Source organism: Schistocerca serialis, chromosome 12, assembly GCF_023864345.2.
Source record: "Schistocerca serialis cubense isolate TAMUIC-IGC-003099 chromosome 12, iqSchSeri2.2, whole genome shotgun sequence".
NCBI classification, from domain to species: Eukaryota; Metazoa; Arthropoda; class Insecta; order Orthoptera; family Acrididae; genus Schistocerca; species Schistocerca serialis.
This window is the reverse complement of record NC_064649.1, coordinates 134319796-134343457: the sequence shown is the minus strand read 5'-3', so window position 1 is coordinate 134343457 and position 23662 is coordinate 134319796. Positions and strand designations below refer to the sequence as shown.

The 23662-nt window shown below is 39.0% G+C and overlaps 1 protein-coding gene across 1 annotated transcript in view; it reads right to left on the bottom strand.

The window, feature by feature from the left end:
* LOC126428046 (intermembrane lipid transfer protein Vps13) overlaps positions 1-23662 on the bottom strand; it is a 487343-nt gene that overhangs the window by 9268 nt on the left and 454413 nt on the right. The window contains exons 58-61 of the mRNA XM_050089923.1: positions 22644-22813; positions 8011-8129; positions 2566-2690; positions 2269-2427 (exon numbers count right to left, since the gene is read on the bottom strand). Coding sequence (XP_049945880.1) covers positions 2269-2427; positions 2566-2690; positions 8011-8129; positions 22644-22813 — 573 coding nt within the window. The remainder of the gene's footprint in view (positions 1-2268; positions 2428-2565; positions 2691-8010; positions 8130-22643; positions 22814-23662) is intronic.

The window sequence follows — 23662 nt, the reverse complement described above, 5'->3', positions numbered from 1 at the left end:
CTGCATTAGGTTCCTCGAGGTCAAATTACTAATCAACATTACTGTCTTTAAGTACTTGCTCAACTCCACAAGAAAAGAGAGACTCAAATTGCGGAAGAACAATTCACGAGTTCTGCATCAAGACAACACACCGGCTCATACCAAATTGTCTGTTAAGAGGTTTTTAGTGAAGTGTAGCATCTCAGCATTAGGCTGCCCTCTTTGTTTGCCTAACCTAGCACCAAGTGCCTTTCATCTATTCCCCAAGGTATATCTGCGCTAAAAGGAACAAGATTTCAGTCAGCTGAAGCAGTGAAAGAGAAAGCGGCACGCGTAATGAAGGAGCTCACAGAGGAGGACATTCAGCACTGTTTCTATCAATGGATCACTGTAAGGATATAGAAGGGTAGTATATGGAGGGTGACAGTGACTAAATATATATGTTTTTGAAAATCTTTTGCAGCAATAGCCTCTTATTACCATGACTTTACCAGCAGTGGAGGGCCACATGAGCACAGGGTAGCAATTCTCCACCATCTACATGCTCGAATTTTTGTGCTCGTTTATGGAGTGATTTATATTCCGTCTGATGAGCTAAGTGCTGTAACACTAGAGGAAATAATGTAAGGCATGTGCACTGTTTGTTAAGCCACAGTGGCACTACAATACCACAGCTACACGAGCGACCTCAGTCTTCTCCCCTCACCGATACAAATTCAGCCCATTGCTATTCCCCTTCTAAACTCACATCAGTATTGCCAAATGGATAGAGCATCTGCTTAATAAGCAGGAGACCCAGATTTGAATCCTGGCACTGGTACAAATTTTAATTCATTGCTTCACCCTACATCATTATCATAGATACAAGTGAGACTCAACATGCCTCAGGAATATCAACTATATATTAATGGAAATGATGTTGAAAGTTGCTTTAAACACGCAGGCTGTTACATAACAATAAAATTGTTTTACAAATTCACGTCACATGTTTATGAGGGCTGCCCAAAAAGCATCCAGTTTATATTTATAAAATCAATTTTTAATCATATACAACTCTTTGACACTAGTCGCCTTCAAAGTAATCCCTTGCAGTTTCTACACACCTCTCTCGATGCTGCTGCCACTGCCCGAAGTATCACCAGAAAGCCTTTTCCAGTAAGGGGCACAGCTGCTCCATCTAATTATGCGCAATGTCTCCCCTGTTCTGAAATCTGGTCCCTTTCAGAGTCTTTTTCAGGTTATGGAAAAGCCAGCAATCACTCGCAGCTAGGTCATGGAACAGGGAGGCTGTAGAACACAGCCATTTTGTGTTTGAGCAAAAAACTCTAAAAGAATTGAAAATGACGAGTGGGTGCATTACAATGGTGAAGGTCCCAACAGCCTGCTGCCCTCTAGTGTGGCCATTTGCATCTCCCTGCTTCACAAAGGTGGCACAGAAACTTTTGATAATACTCCTTATTGACGTCAATACCTTCTGGGATGTACTCGTGATGGACAATGTCAATGGAGTAAAAAAAGTGGAAATTTGTTTCTGGGTCGTACCCATAAACCCAGGAATCATCATCAGTGTTCACTGTGTTAAGAAAGTTCGGAGTGCTGTTCACAGCGTCCAACACGTCCTGTGCAATCTCTCGAATGACGTTTCATCTGCTCAGTCGATCGCAACTTTGCCGCAAATTTTGCCAAGATCCTCCAGACGTCCAAATATTTTGTTAAAATGGAACGAATGGATCTACTACTAATTTTAACCTTGTATGCAAGTTCTCCGATTGTGATTCATCTACCCTGAATTACCAGAGTCCTTACACGACCATTAACAACTCCATTTGCACGTGTTGAGGGCCTACCTAAATACGCTTCACTCTTCACTGATGAGCACCATCTTTGAAACAGTTGCACCACTCTTTATGTGTATTGTACCCACTGCTTCCTCCCCAAACAGTTGTCAAATCTTGTTGTCTGGTAGAACTTCAGAATCACCAAGCTTAAACAAAATTTGATGCGACAATTTTGTTCCACTTTTTTCCACAATAGCAAATCGAACGACTAACACTACCACACGTTTACTTGTCAACAGCTAGCCAACAGCTGGTCATTTCTGCAGTTGTGGCAAAAAATGAGGCTTACAGTCTGTGTATGCCAACAGACAGAGAGCATGTGGGCACTGATACCATTGTTGGTTTCAACAATAAAAAATAAGGTTGGATACTTTTAGAACAGCCCTCATATTATTGAAACAATACTTATTTAAAAAACACAACTCATATTTTGGATGACCGGAGCACTCACCTGCCGCCGCTCGGGCTCCTTGACGAGCAGCATCTTCCCACTGTCCTTCGAGCTGAAAAATGTGCGGAGCCTCTTATGAGCTCCGACAGTACATATCAAAAGACCCTTCTCGATGAGTCGTGGTTCTGCTAAGATCTCCCAAGGGTATCCCCATTCAACCTGGAAGGCCATTTACTTTACGTTAGATGATGTGTAATGTCAACTTCAATCAGGCATGCAGTATGTAAAATTTATAGTGAGCACTGAAAAATAAGTGCAAGTGGAAAATAAAACAAAATTAAATGATTAGCTATTTACCTGCCATGCTCCAAATAGGTCGTGCACTATGTACATTATCCTTTTATCCGTCAGAAGAACGACATCTTTCTCAATAGCCATGTGGGCGACATAAGTATCAGTTGACACGTATTTATTTTTTTCCACTTCCTGGAACACACAGAGAGTGTAAACATCGGACAGTTTTCATTTTGACATGTGAACAAATAATTTTCACCTCATAAAAGGGCAGAACAAGACAGCAGTCACAGACAAATCAGGATACACCTAACTATTGTTATAAATTTGAGTTAAATTGTTACTGACATGACACTGGAAAGTACTGGGTGGAAAACAAATAATGGAAAGAGTAAAAGTAATGTCTCATTGTGTAGCTGAGATATTGAGCACACAGGAAGAACACAAGACTGAAAATATATCTCAGCTTTCCAGAAGTAATCAATTATAAAAATTTGCTAAGGTTGTAAAAAAGGAAACAACAAACCAGTTGCAGGACCTGTGCCCCACCTTCAGGTGTCTCAGCAAAAACATTAACTAATTAGCGACTCAAAATCTGCACAGTATGTCCAAATTTTATCAACGGTTACAAATAATAACAGTTGTCAATGTCCCGTGAAGAGAAATGTGTGTCAAATGATTGCTAGCACGGGCATTGGGACGTACAATGCTATTTTAATTTGCATAGCAAATTAGTGAATCTTTGTGCAGATGCACCTTAAGATGGGACACAGGTCCATAAACTGGTTGTGCTTTCCTTTTTAGAAACAAATAATTTTTAAAACTGTAGTGGATTTTACTGTTGTTGATGAATATCAACAGTTGTGGATGTACCATCAAGAGAAACAGGTGTCCTTCCCGAATTGTCTGATATATTTCAAAGGAGGAGGAAAATTATGTTGATGGTATGGACAAAATGAATAATTCTCAGAAAATATGGCACCACTCAGGATAAAACAGGACAAGACACTACCACTACAGGCCATTCTTTTACAACTGCAGGTCTTACCAACTCAGGTAAGAGGGAGAATAACCCTGTACCACAAATGCAGTCACATACAATTACTGCCATGGCAAAGCACATGGAAATGAATGCAGAGTTAGGGAAACGTACAGAGAACTTTGTAATTTTTTTATTATATTGTTGAGTTATTGTGTAATATATTCAAATAATCTGACGATGACTTAGAAATAAGGTGAAAACTGCTAATGATAGCATATGCGACACCTCAGGCTGAAGCATATAATAAAAGTTGGCCAAGTGTGAGCACGACTCGTGCACACAAGGTGCTGTACAAACCTAATTGTTACAGTGTGAAAGCACTGTAAAAATATGTCTGATACGGCCACACACAGAATCGTAGTTTGAGGGGGGGGGGGGGGGGGGTTATGTTACGGTATGTTAACAATGTTCTGATTAATGGAGATGGGGTGGTGTCCAGGCAAATTGAGCAAACTAATTAATTTGTTTTGCAAAATATTTTAATTGGGCAAAAATTAATGTTCAGCCGGCATATGTGTACCATTAGGATTTTACATGCAAAAACAGTCACCCTTATATAACTCCAGACTGAAGCGAGACTGGCGGCTCAAATTTGGGCCACCAATGCATCGGACCTACATCTAAGATAAGTCATAACAGTTTGAAAAAATCTCACTTTGTTTGGAGTTACATATAAAAAACATGTTCTTCTGGTAGGTTTTTGAAGCTCGCCATTTCTATACTTTAAACTTGTATGATCTAGCTTTTTTTTATTTTACATAAAAAAAAATTTTTTTTGAATTTTTTACGGATGTCTCTTCAATATTTGAGACTTTTGTGAATCAGTTCAAATTTTTTAAGAATGCAGACAAATACTGCTTACTTGTCGTCTTGTTTTGTGAAAGCTTTATCAGTTGCCACAATATAAGCAACATGGTTCAAAAGACAATTAAAAATCCTATACTGTATCAGTTTTCACCCAAAATGACAAAGATCTATATTGTTTAGAAAATGTAACAGACCTACTAAGGAGACTGCCTACACTATGCTTGTCCATCCTCTTTTAGGATATGCTGCGTGGTGTGGGATCCTTACTACACAGGACTCACCGAGTACATCAAAAAAGTTCAAAGAAAGGCAGCAAGTTTTGTATTATCGCGAAATATGGGAGAGAGTTTCACAGAAATGATACATGATTTGGGCTGGAAATCATTAAAAGAAAGGCATTTTTCGCTGTGACGGACTCTTCTCACAAAATTCCAATCACCAACTTTCTCCTCCAAATGCAAAAATATTTTGTTGACACCGACCTACATAGGGAGGAACAATCACCACAGTAAAATAAGGGAAATCAGAGATCATACGGAAAGATGTGTGTGTTCATTCTTTCCATGTTTTATACCAGACTGGAATAACAGAGAATTGTGAAGGTGGTTCGAAGAACCCTCTGCCAGGCACTGGAATGTGATTTGCAGAGTATCCACGTAGATGTAGATGAAGGTATAATGTCAAAACTGTGGTAGACTAGAAGCTGAAAACCAGTCCAAGAGACGGACAATAATGTGATCCTGTAAGGGTTTTGTTTTTACCAAGTGAGGTATGGAAAACTAAAAACTAAATAAAACGTGGAAACTAGTGCCACAGTCAGCTCAGTCAGGTGCCAGCTGTCAGGGCAATTTACAGGGTGTGCATAAAGACCCAATATCATTTTTAAAAAATCATACCCTGGAAACTATTACACATAGAGCATTAGGACTTCTTGTGAAATGTTTACCAGCTCTCAACATTTCTTTCTGTTAAGCCTTAATTTGAATGTATGCTTCACTCATCACTCTCAAAACACAGAAGCAAATGGAGAGTTCTGCCTACGTACGAATCAGTATTGCAGTGTCAACAGTTCCAATTGCTTCATTGCTTTGTGAAGAAAGGATAACGCTGTCACTGTCTTATGTTAAATACACACGTTTCTCAACAAACACCCGGCAAAAGAAGTCTTAATGGCCTGACATCAGGGGAGGCCAGGGAACGTGAGGTGGGACCGTCATGACACATGTTGACTGGATACTCTCTTTGAAATTCTGAAGATACACTGTGTGATCAAAAGTATCCAGACACCCCCAAAACAGGTGTTTTTCAAATTAGGTGCATTGTGCTGCTACCTACTGCCAGGTACTCAATATCAGTGACCTCAGTAGTCATTAGACATCGTGAGAGAACAGAATGGGGTGCTCCAAGGAACTCACGAATGTGATCAGGTCATTGGATGTCACTTGTGTCATACGTCTGTACGCGAGATTTCCGCACTCCTAAAAATCCCTAGGTCCACTGTTTCCAATGTGATAGTGAAGTGGAAATGTGAGGGACACGTACAGCACAAAAGTGTACAGGCCGACCTCGTATGTTGACAGAGAGACCGCCGACAGTTGAAGAGGGTCATAATTTGTAATAGGCAGACATCTATCCAGACCACCACACAGGAATTCCAAACTGCATCAGGATCCACTGCAAGCACTATGACAGTTAGGCGAGAAAACTTTGATTTCATGGTTGAGTGGCTGGTCATAAGCCACAAATCACACCAGTAAATGCCAAACGATACCTCGCTTGGTGTAAGGAGCATAAACATTGTATGGCAAATGCCCGGTGAACATCATCTCGCAGTGTGTGTAGTGCCAACAGTTAAATTCGGAGGCGGTGGTGTTATGGTGTGATCGTGCTTTTCATGAAGGGGACTTGCACCCCTTGTTGTTTTGCGTGGGACTACCACAGCAGAGGCCTACACTGATGTTTTAAGCACCTTCTTGTTTCCCACTGTTTAAGAGCAATTCGTGGATGGCAATTACATCTTTCAACACCATCAAGCACCTGTTCATGCTGCATGGCCTGTGTCAGTGACAATAAAATCATTGCAATGGACTGGCCTGCACAAAGTCCTGACCTGAATCCTACAGATTTTGGATGTTTTGGAACACTGTCTTCATGCCAGGCCTCACCGACAGACATCGATAGCTCTCCTCAGTGCAGCACTCCATGAAGAATGGGCTGCCATTCCCAAAGAAAACTTCCAGCAGTAGACTGAACATATGCACGTGAGAGTGGAAGCTGTCATCAAGGGTAAGGGTGGGCCAACACCATACTGAATTCCAGTATTACCGATGGAGGGCGCCACAGATTTGTAAGTCATTTTCAGCCAGGTGTCCAGATAATTTTGATCACATAGTGTAGCAGGGAACACATACAGGGAGCAAAAGGCTACTTACAACTTATACAAAAACCAGACGGCAGCTATCAGAGTTGAGGGGTATAAGAGAGAAGCGAGATTGAGAAGGGAGTGAGACAGGGGTGTATCCTATTCCCGAAGTCATTCAGTCTATACACTCAACAGGCAGTAAAGGAAACCAGTGAAAAATATGGAGAAAAAACTAAAATTCAGGAAGAAGAAATAAAAAAAACTGAGGTTTGCCCATGACATAGCAATTGTCAGAGACAGCAAAGGACTTTAAAGAGCAGTTGAACAGAGCAGAGCAGATAGTGTCTTTAAAGGAAGATATGATATGAACATCAAGAAAAGCAAAACAAGGATAAATGAATTCAGTCAAACTAGATCAGATGATGCTGAGAGAATTAGACCAGGAAATTTATAGCTGAAGTAGAGAGGATATAAAATGTAGACTGGCAATGGGAAGGAAAGAGTTGCTGAAGAAGAGAAATTTGTTAACATCAAATACAAGTGTTAGGAAGACTTTTCTGAAGGTATTTGTCCATAGTGTTGCCAAGTATGGGAGGAAATTTGGATGATAAATAGTTTAGGCAGAAAGAGAACACGAGGCTTTCTATAAATGGTATTTGGTGCTAGATGGGTCGAACACACAACTATTCAGTATGGCCTGTTTATACATTGCCCTAAATTTAGTGAATTAAAGACAATCGAAAATCTTAGAAGTCAATTTTCTCGGGAATTATTGATAGTTGCATTGAAGTGTTTTGGGGAAATTGCTATTTGAGTTCTGAACTTCATGCAACATAAATATAGAACATTAGAAAAACCCGATTGCCATGTGGTTTTCTTGTCGGTCACTGCTACTACATGGATTGTCAATTTCACAGCATAATAATGTCTCCAATTATTACGCTTCAGAATTGACACTTTCATTCTCAGCTACTATAGCTCCTCACTTTACTCCTTTATCTGATGTATCGATAACCCTTTTAGTCTCCAAATTCTGTGGTTTCTGGGAAGTTCAATACTATTTTTCTGAATACAGAGAAACCTCTTTTTTCCAGGAAAATAGACACAATCGTCACAAACAAACATGTTTCCATTTTTTGAACACATGTAAATTGAGAGCTTTTATAATTGTTAAAAAATATTATGTTGCCAGACTTTTATCCAGTATTCACATTAGAGAGGGCAGCTGCCAGTAACCGCCGATCCCTACACAGGTTTCCTTAACGATAGCAACACACAGGGCACAGGCAGGTGGGACTTGCCTGCAGTAGCTTATTGCCCTCTGCCTCCTCACGGATGTACGGCCGCAGCAGGCCGTCCGGCCGGAAGAAGCGCGGCGGGCGTAACCTCAGCACCTCGTCACCCACTTCGGTGGCACTGCAATGTGGGAAAATGTGTCAACACTATGACATTACAAAATGTTATAAACAACTTAATTTTTCCACAGATACACAAATAGCAATGTATCCTTTACATAATATGTCATTATTCCATCCTGGATTTTCCATTTTTTTATGAATATTTATTTATATTCGTAAGTTATAAATATGTGAGTGAAGTGTGCTTTGACATGAGTGTCAGATGTGGCAAAATATATGCATTTAAGTATTAGTTGAAGTATTGAAATTGTGCATGAATGTTTTAGCAAGAGGTCACAAAGTGGCTGTATGGATTTATAAAATGTTGCATCATACGAGATGCGACAATAAAGTAGTGGGTCTGATGTGAAAAAAAATGTTGCTTATCGTTTTAGTCAAGTTTAGTGTTGTCTCCTTCAAAGTAGTTCCCTTCTGATTGCACACACCTTTGCAGCACTTCTGCCACTGATGGTAACATTTATGGAACTCATCTTCTGTGATATCCTCCAAGACGCTCATCACAGTTTTTTGGACATCTTGTATTCCTTGAAAATGGTGTCCCTTGACCGCCATTTTGACTCTTGGAAACAGAAAAAATTCGCACAGAGGGATATCTGGCTGGCTGTGGTTGTACTGAAACTTGTTTTGAGGTTAAAAATTGCTGTACTGACAGAGCAGTACAGGATGGCGCATTATCGTGATGCAGAATCCAATTATCAGGTATGTTGGCATGGACGTGAAGAACTCTTTTACGAAGTATTTCTAAAATTTCTTTGTAGTACCGTATTTACTCGAATCTTAGCCGCACCCGAAAACTGAGACTCTAAACCGAGGAAAAAAAAATTTCCCGTATCTAAGCCGCACCTGAAATATGAGATTCGAAATTCAAGGGGAGAAAAAAGTTTTAGGCTGCACCTCCAAATCGAAACAAAGTTGGTCCACTGAAATATGAGACACAATTTAGGCCGAATGAATGACAATACAGCTACAGTAGTTCGGTTCGAGTCGTAAGCTTAGGAGTTAAGCTTTACCAGGTAGCCATTGATATGTGTCAGGTGCTCCGTCCGTATTTATACGGGTACCCTTCCTTTTTCACGTGCTTCGACTACTTTGAATTTATTGCTTAGTTTTCTTTGATCTGATAAGTGCTGTTCTCTTTGTTATAGGTGTTTACATCATTCTAAACTGAAAATGCATTACTGTACTGTGTCATGCATTGTTTGTCACATTCTGCCACTTGCGGCAAAAAAAAAAAAAAAAGAAAAAGAGAGAGAGAGGAATCGTCTCATTAGCGAAACAATGGCAAGAGACTGCTATTTGTTGTTACTTACACTGCTGCTTTCTTTGATAATGATCAACAAGAACCAAATAATAGACTATGTATGATAGATGATGATCTAAACAAGAGTTTAGCGAAAATTTTTCTCCGTTTGAAAATCTTTGCAGACGCCTCTTTAGTACATTACATTCTGCACAGAGCCATCTTAGATTTAAAAATCTAGTCAATTGCTGTGCTTCATTTCTGACTGTATCACTATTAGGCACACGAATAATACAAATATAAACATGACATGATATGCATATTCTTCTGCGTCTGCTGTTGTCTCACTCTAGTTTTGTAGTTTATTAGGCAGACAGGATTTAAATGAGATAGCAGCAAACACGAAACACATACATGGCAAAATGTTTATATTTGAATTATTCTTATGGTGAAGAGAATACTGCATGTGAGTCACAATTCATAAAAGTTCCTATTAGCAAGCATCTCTTCTCACAGGTAGGAAAAAATTCAGATCGTAGAGTTGGCCATATTGACAAACATCCCAAACAGTCTTGCCAGTCGGATTTTCGTAGTACATTGAAATGCTGCTACATTCGAAGATGACCAATACGGAATTTGTATTTACTTCGTTGGATAATGTATGAAAATGCAGTGGTCGAAACTGAGGGTGGCAAAGAAAGCTCGTCTTCCACCTTTTTTTTAAAAATTTATTTACTGACGCAGAGGTTTTGGCACCAGTACTTATCTTTGTGCCTGCAAAGCATGCCTGTGTAGGCGCTACATATATTCGACGGCAGAAGTCAGTTGTGGCGGCAACGAACAAATTTTTCAGAACTTCCGCTTACTCTGCACTCAATTCTAAGCCACAGGCAGTTTTTTGGATCACAAAAACGGAAAAAAAGTGCGGCTTAGATTCGAGTAATTATAGTAATATTGGTTAACTGTTTGTCCAGGAGGCACCCACTCTTTATGAACAATTCCCTTGGAATTGGAAGTTGGCGGTCGTCCACTGCGGTCTTCATCTTCAACATTCATTCTGCCTACACTAAACATTTTATGCCAACAAAAAACTTGAGCTCTTGACATAACCTCCTCTCTAAAAGCCTTCTGAAGCTTACTGTAAATTGTCATCACATTTTCACCCAATTTAATGCAAAAAGAAATGGCATACCATTGCGCAATATTATGCAGTTCCATTTCCGTGGCAAGAGACACAAACGCGTGTTAACTTATTACAGCACAACTCACGACTGAGCAGTTGCATCGATGTGCCGCTTGGACTAGAAGCAGCTTATAGACCACAGTCAAAGATATTGTGCCTCCACAAGCTTGCAGGGTTGTTACATCTTGCAAAGAAAATCAGTCTCATTACTTTATTGTCGCACCTCGTGTGTTTATACATCATACATATAAATAAAAATGTAAATGTTCATTTGTTCAAAATTGTGTGTCTCCAAAAGTTCTTGAACATTTGACACAATTCTACATGTAAATATATGCATGTCATATAACTTGTAAGGACATTATGTGTACAATAAGCTAAAATACTGTTTTGTGTAGCAGCTGTTATGATTGTGACTATTTTCATTGGCTATAGGCCTATTTCGGCTCAAAGGCCATTTTCAAGCGCTCTGCAACACACAGTATGGTATTTAGATCATATGTCTGTGAGTTTTCATAATAAATAATTATTTTGTACATTTATTTCAAATTTTGATGAGGAGGGGGAGGGTGTAGATGGAGATTTGGGGGGGGGGGGGGGGGGGGGGAAAGAGGAGGAGAAAGGGGAGGAGGGGAGGGGGAGGAGGTGGTTTCATCTGCAATGGGTTGGCAGTGTGGTAAGATATTATGCAGCTCGTGTGTCCGCAATTTGCTCTATCAGCATGGGGGACTCTGAATTATTTCAAAATTGTGAATGAAACTTGTGGATGTTTGTGGACTCTTGATTTCAGTCAGGTCATAGAATTTCTCAAGTTATTCGAAAAGCATTTCCAACTTAAAGCAAATACACCAATGGCTGGGATGACATCTCAGCTGAATTCCTGACAGAATGCAGTATATCGGATAAACGTGATTATGGAAACAAAGTTATTGGCACCTTTTCAGGCCTACCCAGGGCCTCTGACTCTATAAATCATTCCATTCTTCTACATAAATTAGAAACTTACGGAGTCAGAGGAGTGGCAATAGATTTGTTAAGATCCTGCCTTGCTGACAGGAGACGATGTGTTGAGCTGTATCATACAAGTGAGGGATACACACAAACAGTAAAATCATCTTATAAAATTATTAACTGTGGAGTCCCTCAGAGAATCATTATTGGGTCTTTTTGCTTATTGTGTACATCAATGATATAATAATTCCCGAAAATTCAAACCTTGTAAATAATGCTGACATATCTCTTTTTAAGCTGGGATTCTACAAAACGGTTAGCAGTGCAAAACAATACAGAAAACATTAGCCTCCTCATAGAACATCTCACCAAAAACAAAAGGCACTAAATAAGGATAAGACAATTCTAATGGATTTTCTGCCAAATTATAAATCAAGACAAGTGGATACTTAGCCAGACTTATCAGCTGAAACAACTGATAAACACAGATTGTGATGCCACATGTCCTTGACTTCCTCAGCCAGTTGGATGTATTTTTCAATTTTTTCTCCTGTTTTCTTTTGTATATTTGTTGTATTGGGTATGGATATTTCGATTAATTGTGTTAATTTCTTCTTTTTATTGGTGAGTATGATGTCAGGTTTGTTATGTGGTGTTGTTTTATCTGTTATAATGGTTCTGTTCCAGTATAATTTGTATTCATCATTCTCCAGTACATTTTGTGGTGCATACTTGTATGTGGGAACGTGTTGTTTTATAAGTTTATGTTGTAAGGCAAGCTGTTGATGTATTATTTTTGGTACATTGTCATGTCTTCTGGGGTATTCTGTATTTGCTAGTATTGTACATCCACTTGTTATGTGATCTACTGTTCCTATTTGTTGTTTGCAAAGTCTGCATCTATCTGTTGTGGTATTGGGATCTTTAATAATATGCTTGCTGTAATATCGGGTGTTTATTGTTTGATCCTGTATTGCAATCATGAATCCTTCCGTCTCATTGTATATATTGCCTTTTGTTAGCCATGTGTTGGATGCGTCTTGATCGATGTGTGGCTGTGTTAGATGATACGGGTGCTTGCCATGTAGTGTTTTCTTTTTCCAATTTACTTTCTTCGTATCTGTTGATGTTATGTGATCTAAAGGGTTGTAGAAGTGGTTATGAAATTGCAGTGGTGTAGCCGATGTATTTATATGAGTGATTGCTTTGTGTATTTTGCTAGTTTCTGCGTATTCTAGAAAAAAATTGTCTACCTGTCCATAATGTAGGTTTTTTATGTATATAAATCCCCTACCTCCTTCCTTTCTGCTTAATGTGAATCTTTCTGTTGCTGAATGTATATGATGTATTCTATATTTGTGGCATTGTGATCGTGTAAGTGTATTGCGTGCTTCTAGGTCTGTGTTACTCCGTTTCACTACTCCAAATGAGTAGGTCAATATTGGTATATCGTAAGTATTTATAGCTTTTGTCTTGTTTCTTGCTGTCAATTCTGTTTTCAGTATTTTTGTTAGTCTTTGTATATATTTTTCTTTTAGTTCTTCTTTAATATTTGTATTATCTATTCCTAATTTTTGTCTGTATCATAGATATTTATAGGCATCTGTTTTTTCCATTGCTTCTATGCAGTCGCTGTGGTTATCCATTATGTAATCTTCTTGTTTAGTGTGTTTTCCCTTGACTATGCTATTTTTCTTACATTTGTCTGTTCCAAAAGCCATATTTATATCATTGCTGAATACTTCTGTTATCTTTAGTAAATGGTCGAGTTGTTGATTTGTTGCTGCCGGTAGTTTTAGATCATCCATGTATAGCAAATGTGTGATTTTGTGTGGGTATGTTCCAGTAATATTGTATCCATAATTTGTATTATTTAGCATGTTGGATAGTGGGTTCAGAGCAAGGCAGAACCAGAAAGGACTTAATAAGTCTCCTTGGTATATTCCACACTTAATCTGTATTGGCTGTGATGTGATGATATTTGAATTTATTTGGATATTAAGTGTGGTTTTCCAATTTTTCATTACTATGTTTAGGAACTGTATCAATTTAGGATCTACTTTGTATATTTCCAATATTTGTAGTAACCATGAGTGGGGTACACTATCAAAAGCTTTTTGGTAATCAATGTATGCGTAGTGTAGCAACCTTTGTTTAGTTTTAGCTTGATATGTCACCTCTGCATCTATTATCAGTTGCGCTTTACATCCTCGTGCTCCTTTGCAACAACTTTTTTGTTCTTCATTTATAATTTTTTTCTGTGTTGTATGTGTAAATAATTTCTGTGTAATGATTGAAGTTAATATTTTGTATATTGTTGGTAGGCATGTTATGGGGCGATATTTAGCTGGGTTTGCTGTGTCTGCTTGATCTTTAGGTTTCAGATAAGTTATTCCATGTGTAAGGGTATCAAGGAATGTGTATAGGTCTGCAATGTAACTGTTAAATAATTTAGTTAGATGTGAATGCGTTGAGGTGAACTTCTTTAGCCAGAAATTCGCTATTTTATCTTTTCCAGGGGCTTTCCAATTGTGAGTAGAATTAATTGCTTGGGTGACTTCATGTTGCAAAATTATCACTTCAGGCATTTGTGGTATCATCTTGTATGTGTCTGTTTCTGCTTGTATCCACCGCACATGCCTGTTATGTTGTACCGGGTTGGACCATATGTTGCTCCAGAAGTGTTCCATGTCTGTTATGTTTGGTGGATTGTCTATTTTAATGTGTGTTGGTTTGTGTTGAATGCTTGGTTTTGTTTCCTTCTATTTTCACTTTTTTTGTATCTTCTAAGTCGTTTGGCCAATGCTTGTAATTTCTCCATCTTTTCATCTAATTGCTCTATCACTTCTTGTTGTGAGATTTTACCTAACCTTTTTCGTTTTTTTTTCTGACATTTCATTTCTTATAAATTGTGTTAGCTGTCCGATGTCTTTTCTCAGTTTTTCTATTCTGATCTGTAGCCTGTGTTGCCATGCTGGTTTTGTGGGTTTCTTCTGTGTGTTGGTTGGTTCTGATCTCTGCCTAGTGTGTATATTTAGTGTAGTGAGTGCTCCTATATAAACCAGTATTTTTAACTCTTCCATAGTTGTGTTTTCATTTATTTTGTTGTGTATGATTGTGTTGCTAGTTTTTATTGTTGTTTCGACTTGTGGGTTATTTGGCGGTCTATGCAAGAATGGTCTAATGTCTGTATTTGTGCCTTTGTATTCTATATACGTCAGCTGAAATTTTTCTTCTATATCTAACATGTGTGTCACTTCGTGTTCTATTTGTGCTTGTTCTGGTGGCTGTCTTAAGATTTCGTTTTCCTCTGATTGTTTAATTGATGTGTGTTGTTCTTTGATTGTTTGCTCTGGGATGTTTGAGTCCATTACTGTATTTTCTTCTTCTTCTGATTGCATATTATTTTGTTCCAGTATTTGTTGTACTTGTTGTTTGATGTTTTCTAATTCTGACTGGGGTATCCTGTTGTTTTTAATTATTACACGGATCTGATCAGCTAGTCATTGTTCTGTTAAAAATTTTAATTCTGGGTATCTGGTAATAAATGTTGTGTATACTTGTGATCTGTATCCAGTTGTGTTGGTTCCTAGGTTTGTTGCTTGGTAATAACAGAACATGAGGTGTCGATTAACTTCATCTGACCATCTCATCCTCTGTCTTTGTTTTCCTTCTAGGGTGGTTGCAGGAAGCATATCCTGCAAAACACCTCTATTTGGATTTAAATCAGTTTCCAGTTGGCTAGCAGTGTTGTTACCATTGTGGGCGGGCATAGGGTTCAAGAGTCGTCCCCGACCATGACGGCGCTTGTCCGAGGCTTCATTAGTTCTGTCCTGAACCAACTCATCACACTAAAAGGGGGGTTAGACCTATTAGTGGTTTGTTCTTTTCGTCACCTTTTACGACTGGCAGAACATACCGGAGGCCTATTCTTTTCCCGGGCCTCCACGGGATTTATTATTATTATTATTATTATTATTATTATTCACGTTTGGGCCCTACTGGACCACGCAAAGTACAATCACGGGGCATTCAGTTATTTTCTTTTAGACTTTCTCTCTGCCCAAATTGTTTTCATTCTCTCGGAATGAGCTCTTTTTCTTTCATCAGACCATGTGGTTCCAGTTTTCTTTGGTTTTTCAGCTTGACCAACTACCCAGTCATGAATTTTTTGCCTAAATAATTTTCTGTCTTGAATTTCATCTTGTTTTATATCTGCCTCTTTCATGTCCTTTTATAGCAGCAATCCATTTTATTGTCTCAAATTTAGCTTTACTTCGATTTTCGTAGAATTCCACTACTTGTTTAGTTAGTCTGGTAGCATCCATTCTTTTAATATGCCCATAAAATTTTAATCTGCGTTTTTTCATATCCGAATATATGCTGGTGTATTGTTGAATTTCACTATTTGCTCTTAGCCTATATGTTCCTTCTTCAGTATATTTTGGACCTAGAATTTTTCTGATTACTTTTCTTTCTCTTTTTTGGATTTCTTGAATGTCCTTTTTTCTGTTTAAAATTAGCGTTTCAGCCCCATAAAGGCACTCTGGTTTTATGACCGTGTTGTAATGTCTCAATTTAGAGTACCTCGAGAGACATTTTTTGTTGTAGATGTCTTTTGTAAGTCTAAAAGCTGTCTCCATCTTTTGACAACGAATTTCATTTCCAATTTTTTCTAGACCAGTCTCTGAGATTGTTTCACCTAAATATTTGAATTGCGAAACTCTTTTGATTTTTCCATACTTAGTTTCCAAAAGTTTGGGTGCCAGTTTGTTGCTAGTCATATACTGTGCTTTTTCAAATGAGATTTGGAGACCTACTCTTTCTGCTGTTTCTTTAAGAATTTCTATTTGTTTCTGAGCAATTTGGATGTCCTGCGTTAGAATAACCAAGTCGTCTGCAAAGGCCAAACAGTCTATTCGAATATTTGTTCGTCCTAATTTCACTGGTTGGTCAATTTTGAACTCCAATTTTCGTTTTTATTTATTATTATTATTATTATTATTATTATTATACACATAGTACACCCTTTGTGGATGATGTGAAGCTTCTACAGTTCTTCCTGCGGTTTTTCCACAAGACCATTTTCTCACTCATGGCTTTCTTTCTTTCATCTGTCTCTGGCTGGACTTCCCGCTTGTCTATTTTGCTTCTGTAGATGTTACAGTCTGCAGTGAGTGTCCTGAATGGTGAGTTGAGCATCAGTAAGGTCTCTTCGTACTTGTTCGGCCCATGTCATACCTTTCCGTGGCTGTGAGTATATGGCGTGTGAGTCTATACTCTGGGAGTCTGTGTATGTGTCCATAGAATTTAAGGCATCTGTTTCTAATGTAAGTAGCAATATTTGAAATTTTCTCTGCAGTTTTGTTGCATTGTAGTCTATATCCAGGTTCAGTTTTTTTGTGGTCCACGGATTCTCCTAATGATCTTTCTTTCTTCTTTTTGTAGAAGAATCTTGTTATGGAGTGACAATGTTTCTGGTGCGTATAGCACCTTGGGTTTAATGACAGTGCTGTAGTGCCTGATTTTTGTATGCATGGACATGAACTTTTTGTTGTAAGGTTGGTGTATTCAAACGTAGGCTCTCTTTAGTTTCTTTGATCAAGTTCCTTGAAAAAATTTTTCTAGTCCAGTGGGTTCCAAAATTACCCTCAGGTATTTAAAATGTGGAACTGTTTTTATCCATCCATATTTTGTGGTGAGATTCTGTATGTTTAAGAGTGTATACATAAATTCCGTTTTCTCAAAACACATTTGCAAGCCAACATGCTCGGCGCATTCCTCGAGTGTTTCTATTTGGTGTATTGCATTTTGTTCACTGTCTGTCAAAACTGCAAGGTCATCAGCAAATTACCTGTAATCGTGATGTGACACAATAGTATTGCAGGCTATTGAGTACAAATTCACTGATGATCACAGAGTCCATACCAATGATCATTAAGCATTACATCATGGGTGTGTTCATGTGGAAAAAGTGTATAGTTATTTGGATTGTGCTGTTTGTAAATATGCTCTCTGCACAAAGACATTATAAATTTTGTACAGTTCATTCAGATATTAATCAATGATACATTCAGTTTTGAGTATATGAGGCCACAATTAACATAATTATATTGTGCTTATCTGAAATAAACATTTAAAACTATCGAAAACAATCTGGCTTGGCCAATATTGTTATCTCTGGGGATTTTATTTAACCATTTCATCCTCAGTTCAATTATTATACATTTCACTAAAATGACTCACCAGTGGTGTAAGGGTTTGTATGAACATTATTGCGATAAATATTTGGGCATCAGTGTGACTATGTACAGCTACCCCTATTGATAATAGTGAGCCATGTTGAAAGTTGTAGGCTGCACATTCGCAACACTGTTGACTTGTTGTATAGCAAGGTGATTTTATATCACAAGTGAGATACGCATAAGTAGAGTAGAAGCATCCAGTGGGTGAAGTTGTAATACTTCCCATGTTTTGTGACTGGCTGTATAAAGTTACAAGTACTACACAATACTGAAGTAGACTAGGATTTGATGAGTATGTGTCTGGACACATGCAATTATATGAGAAAGTGGCTGCCATCTAGAATAGACTGTTAGATCTCAAATTGTCCAGATAACGTTAAATGATAAGGACATATAATGACTGACTAGTGCTGACAAATATATTTTATGGTTCATAAATCTTTGAAGAACATCATGACTTACCGCCAAGAGCTGCTGATAAAATTTATTTATTGGACAACTAGTTTCAGTCCATAGACCACTATCAGGTTCATAAAAATATTTACATCATCACGCTAGGTGACATCAAGTCAATAGCGTCACATAATGAAAGCCATAAATACGTCACTTTTGTTATACAGTAATTGAAAAACACATCATCAGTCATAAAATGTGCTGAACAGTGGATTATTCATTCTGCACTAACCGTCAGCATTATTCTTATCAGCTGATGATGCTCAACAGCCAGAGTTTGTAGAATGCCTCTGCTCGTAATGTTAATGCTGAAAAACTTCCCAACAGATTAAAACTGTGTGCCGGACCGAGGCTGGAACTCGGGACCTTTGCCTTTCTCGGGGAATTGCTCTACCAACTGAGCTACTCAAGCATGACTCACATCCTATCCTCACAGCTTCAATTCTGCCAGTACCTTGTCTCCTACCTACTACATCTACATGATTACTCTGCAATTCATATTTAAGTGCTTGGCAGAGGGTTCATCGAACCACAATCATACTATCTCCCTACCATTCCACTCCCGAACAGCGCGCGGGAAAAAAGAACACCTAAACGTTTCTGTTCAAGCTCTGATTTATTTTATTTTGATGATCATTCCTACCTATGTATGTTGGCCTCAACAAAATATTTTCGCATTCGGAAGAGAAAGTTGGTAACTGAAATTTCATAAATAGATCTCGCTGCGTCGAAAACGTCTTTGCTTTGATAACTTCCATCCCAACTCGCGTATCATATCTGTCACTCTCTCTCCCCTATTACGCGATAATACAAAACGAGCTGCCCTTTTTTGCACCCTTTCGATGTCCTCCGTCAATCCCACCTGGTAAGGAGCCCACACCGCTCAGCAATATTCTAACAGAGGACGAACGAGTGTAGTGTAAGCTGTCTCTTTAGTGGACTTGTTGCATCTTCTAAGTGTCCTGCCAACGAAACGCAACCTTTGGCTCGCCTTCCCCACAATATTATCTATGTGGTCTTTCCAACTGAAGTTGTTCGTAATTTTAACACCCAGGTACTTAGTTGAATTGCCAGCCTTGAGAATTGTACTATTTATCGAGTAATCAAATTCCAACGGATTTCTTTTAGAACTCGTGTGGATCACCTCACACTTTTCGTTATTTAGTGTCAACTGCCACCTGCCACACCATACAGCAATCTTTTCTAAATCACTTTGTAACCGATACTGGTCTTCAGATGACCTTACTAGACGGTAAATTACAGCATCATCTGTGAACAACCTAAGAGAACTGCTCAGATTGTCACCCAGGTCATTTACATAGATCAGGAACAGCAGAGGTCCCAGGACGTTTCCCTGGGGAACACCTGATATCACTTCAGTTTTACTCGATGATTTGCCTTCTATTACCATGAACTGCGACCTTCCTGACGGGAAATCATGAATCCAGTCGCACAACTCAGACAATACCCCATAGGCTTGCAGCCTGATTAGAAGTCGCTTGTGAGGAACGGTGTCAAAAGCTTTACGGAAATCTGGAAATACGGAATCAACTTTAGATCCCCTGTTGATAGCGGCCATTCCTTCGTGCGAATAAAGAGCTAGCTGCTTTGCACAAGAACGATGTTTTCTGAAACCATGCTGATTACGTATCAATAGATTGTTCCCTTCGAGGTGATTCATAATGTTTGAATACAGTATACGCTCCAAAACCCTACTGCAAACCGACGTCAATGATACAGGTCTGTAGTTCTACGGATTACTCCTACTACCCTTCTTAAACACTGGTGTGACCTGCGCAATTTTCCGATCTGTAGGTACAGATCTATCGGCGAGCGAGCGGTTCTATATGAAACGTCACAGAAGTTTATCTGTGAACCTTGCAGAGCTAGCACTCCTGGACGAAAGGCAAAGGCCCTGAGTTCGACTCTCGGTCCGGCACACAGTTTTAATCTGTCCGGAAGTTTCACACCAGCACACACACTGCTGCAGAGTGAAAATCTCATTCCTAGTGCTGACTGTTGATACAGCATGCATAAGTACAATGTTTATTAAGTTTTATGACTGATGATGTTACTTCTATCACTATGTGGCAACAGTGAGGAATTAATGGATTTTATTATGTGACACAATTTATTTTATGTTGGCTAGAATCACGCTGTAAATATCTTTATGAATAAAACGATGGTATGTCGACCAAAACTGGTTGTTCAATATGAAAAATTTTATCAGCAGCTCTTCGCAGCGAATCACGATTTTGTTCTGCCAGTGCAGTCAGCCGGCTTCTCGGTCAGTTGCACTAGTCACTTCCGTGTCGTGATGCCCAGGTGGGCGCTGTGGCTGCTTTTTCATGTTGTGAGACACCCCACAACTTACTGATCCAACTGCCACATATTTGTGTTTCCATGATTACTTGGTGGCATCTGAAGTTGAATCTTTAGGTTTCTAAATGGGTTGTACAATAAATAAGAAATTATTGGCAACTGGAAAGGACTTTTTATATCTGTATCACAAAAAGATTATTAGAAAAGGTGCATACGTTGCCTCAATGTAGAAAAGTATCGAAACAACATTTTAGTAACACTTACATAAGAAATATGTAAATGAGCATTATACGAGGGTTGACTGAAAAGTAATACCTCCACCTTCGTAACTCCTCAACAGTCGGCAGCATTAGTATGCGGCACTTACTGGCTTGATCCGTAGTGTCTTCTCTACAGCTCCAGTTGGCCTTAGCATTGAACGGTTGTGTTGTTACAGTGTACAGTATCGAACCCTGTGCAGACGGTCAGTCAATGCGATTGAAGCAACGTGCAGTCATTGAATTCTTGACAGCAGAAGGTGTCACCCCAAGGAAGATTCATCAAAGAATGAAACCAGTTTATGGTGATTGTGTTGATACGAGTACTGTGCATCGTCGAGCAAGTAAGTTTAAATATGTTGATGCGGGAACATCTGACCTGCGTGACAAAGAACTGGACATCCTGTGACAGCAACCACCAAGTTTCACAAACAAAATGTTGACAGATCGATTCATGACAATCGTCATATCACTCAGACAGAAACTGCAAGCACAATTGGCACTTCACAAGAATGTGCGGGTCACATTATTGCTTTGCCTGTCTATCGGAAGATCTGTGCACAATAGGTACCCCAGATGCTGAATCCCGAAATGAAACGGCACAGACTTGAAGGGACTCCTCTCGCATTACAAGAGTGAAGGTGACTCCTTTCTCCATTCAAATGTGAAAGGAGACAAAACATGGGTACACCAAACGTCAGTCTATGGTATGTAGACACAAAGACTCGCCCCAGAAAAAGAAATTCAAGACGCAGCCCTCAGCTGGAAAATTCACGGCCACAGTGCTCTGAGAAGCAGACCGTGTTATCTGTGTCTATTTCATTCATCGTGGAACAACAACAAATTCATAGCATTACATAACAATGCTGCGAACTCTGAAACAAGAATGCCAAACCACACACTTCTCGTGCCACCACAGCAGAACTTCAGAGACTGAATCTCACCACCGTACAGCATCCTCCATGCAGTCCAGATTTAGCACCGTCTAACTTCCATCTGTTCCCAATAATGAAAGACAATCTATGGGGACATCATTACGTTTCTGAAGATGTTGAGAGAACTGTAAGGGTGTGAGTGATGACTACTTCCGTGACAGTTTCAGAAAACTTGTTCATTGTTGGCAGAAATGTATCCAATTGGCTGGTGATTATGTGGAAAAGTCAATATTGGTAATTAAAGATCACATTCTAAGGTTTACTTCTGCATTTCATTTATTAAAATATTCCCATCCAAACCCAATTAATGAAGGTGGGGGCATTACTTTTCATTCAACCCTCGTACATAAACTACTTTTAGAAAATTTAACCATTACATAGTACTATGAATACAAAACTTGTCAAAAGTCACATACAGTACGTCACATGTAAATACAATTATTATAGAAACTATTCTACTTCAGAACATATGTATTTCCAGCTTTCTGTCTCAGGAGCATTACAAATAAATAGTCCAAGGGGCAGGGGATGTCCTGTAGTTGTGACTCCCCCCCCCCCCTCCCCCCCCCCCCCCACCCCCCCAGACAGTAGACTCACTGTACTAGCCATCGATTGTTATGATTTTATGTTATCATTATAAATTTTTGTTGTTACTGTCATAATCCTAGGCATCTGTGGGACATTAAATGTAGTGTGATGATTACTCACACACACACACACACACACACACACACACACACACTCTTCTATTTGTTTATTTGCAGGTTAGTGGTGTTGGTGGTAGGAGGTTAAGTCAAAAACTGCTACCCTCCCCTTCCCACAACTGAGGTCTAGATCCACACCTATCGGAAATGAACTTTAAACTTGGCAGTGGATATGTTATGAAATAACCAGAACTGCTTAGGAATTAACTGCCACACACTCACCGCTTGACAGCATCTAGTGAGCCACTGGCAAAATCGATGACACCGGCTGTGGGTCTCGTGACCAGGCCGACCATGCCCTTGCCGACACCCTTGAAGAAACCTTCTACGCCTTCCTCCCTGGCTCCCGAGATGGGTTTGGTAAACACACCAGTCACTCCATCAACTACACCCTGCAAAAGGAAAGCAATTGTTTTATCTTACACTGATACAGTCTGTCAAGTAAGAGCACGATCGGCATTACACAGCCGGAAAAAGATATTGTCTTATTTCTTTCAGAGCCCAATAAAAAAAAAACCTTTGTCCTTCATGCAATGTCCATAAAGCATTAGTTTACTCTGAATTCTTGACTGAGATACACCAGAAGAGATGTAAGTGTTGTGCACTGTCAAAGTTGTCCATCTTTTTAACCAATTTATAGCACGTTGCCTACTTTTGTACAAGTAACTTTCATTTCTTCACATATTTAGATGCTGCGGCACGACTATTTTCGGACTTTGGGCTGGCTACAGAGAAACACAGCCTCAAAATGGGACACGTAGGCTGCACTCACATCTCTTCTTGTGTGTGTTAGTCAAGAATTCAGAGTAAACAAATGCTTTACGAACATTGTGTTAAGGACAAAGGTTCCTTCTCTTGGGCAGTGGAAGAAGAGAGGTGATGTTTTTTAGCATCTGTGTGCAATTCTGACAACTCTCTTCCTTACCACACTGTGTATGGAACTAGTTTGTGATTTATAAGTCTTTGCAAAGTTTCCAAACCACTAGTCCACCATCTGTCACAATCATGGTAAAATTACCCTCTCATCAGTAGAATGAGAAATTCTGTAAATGGTACTTCGAGGTACATCTTTTGAAAATAATTTTTACATTTGTAAAACATTTTATATTTTGTTTTTGACATGTGCATTGCACATCTACATATACTAGAGAAATACAAAATGAAATAATGTGAAATGTACAAATAAGGAACTTCTCTAATATTCTCTGCTATAAATAAATGTTAATTTTCCTTTCAATTTA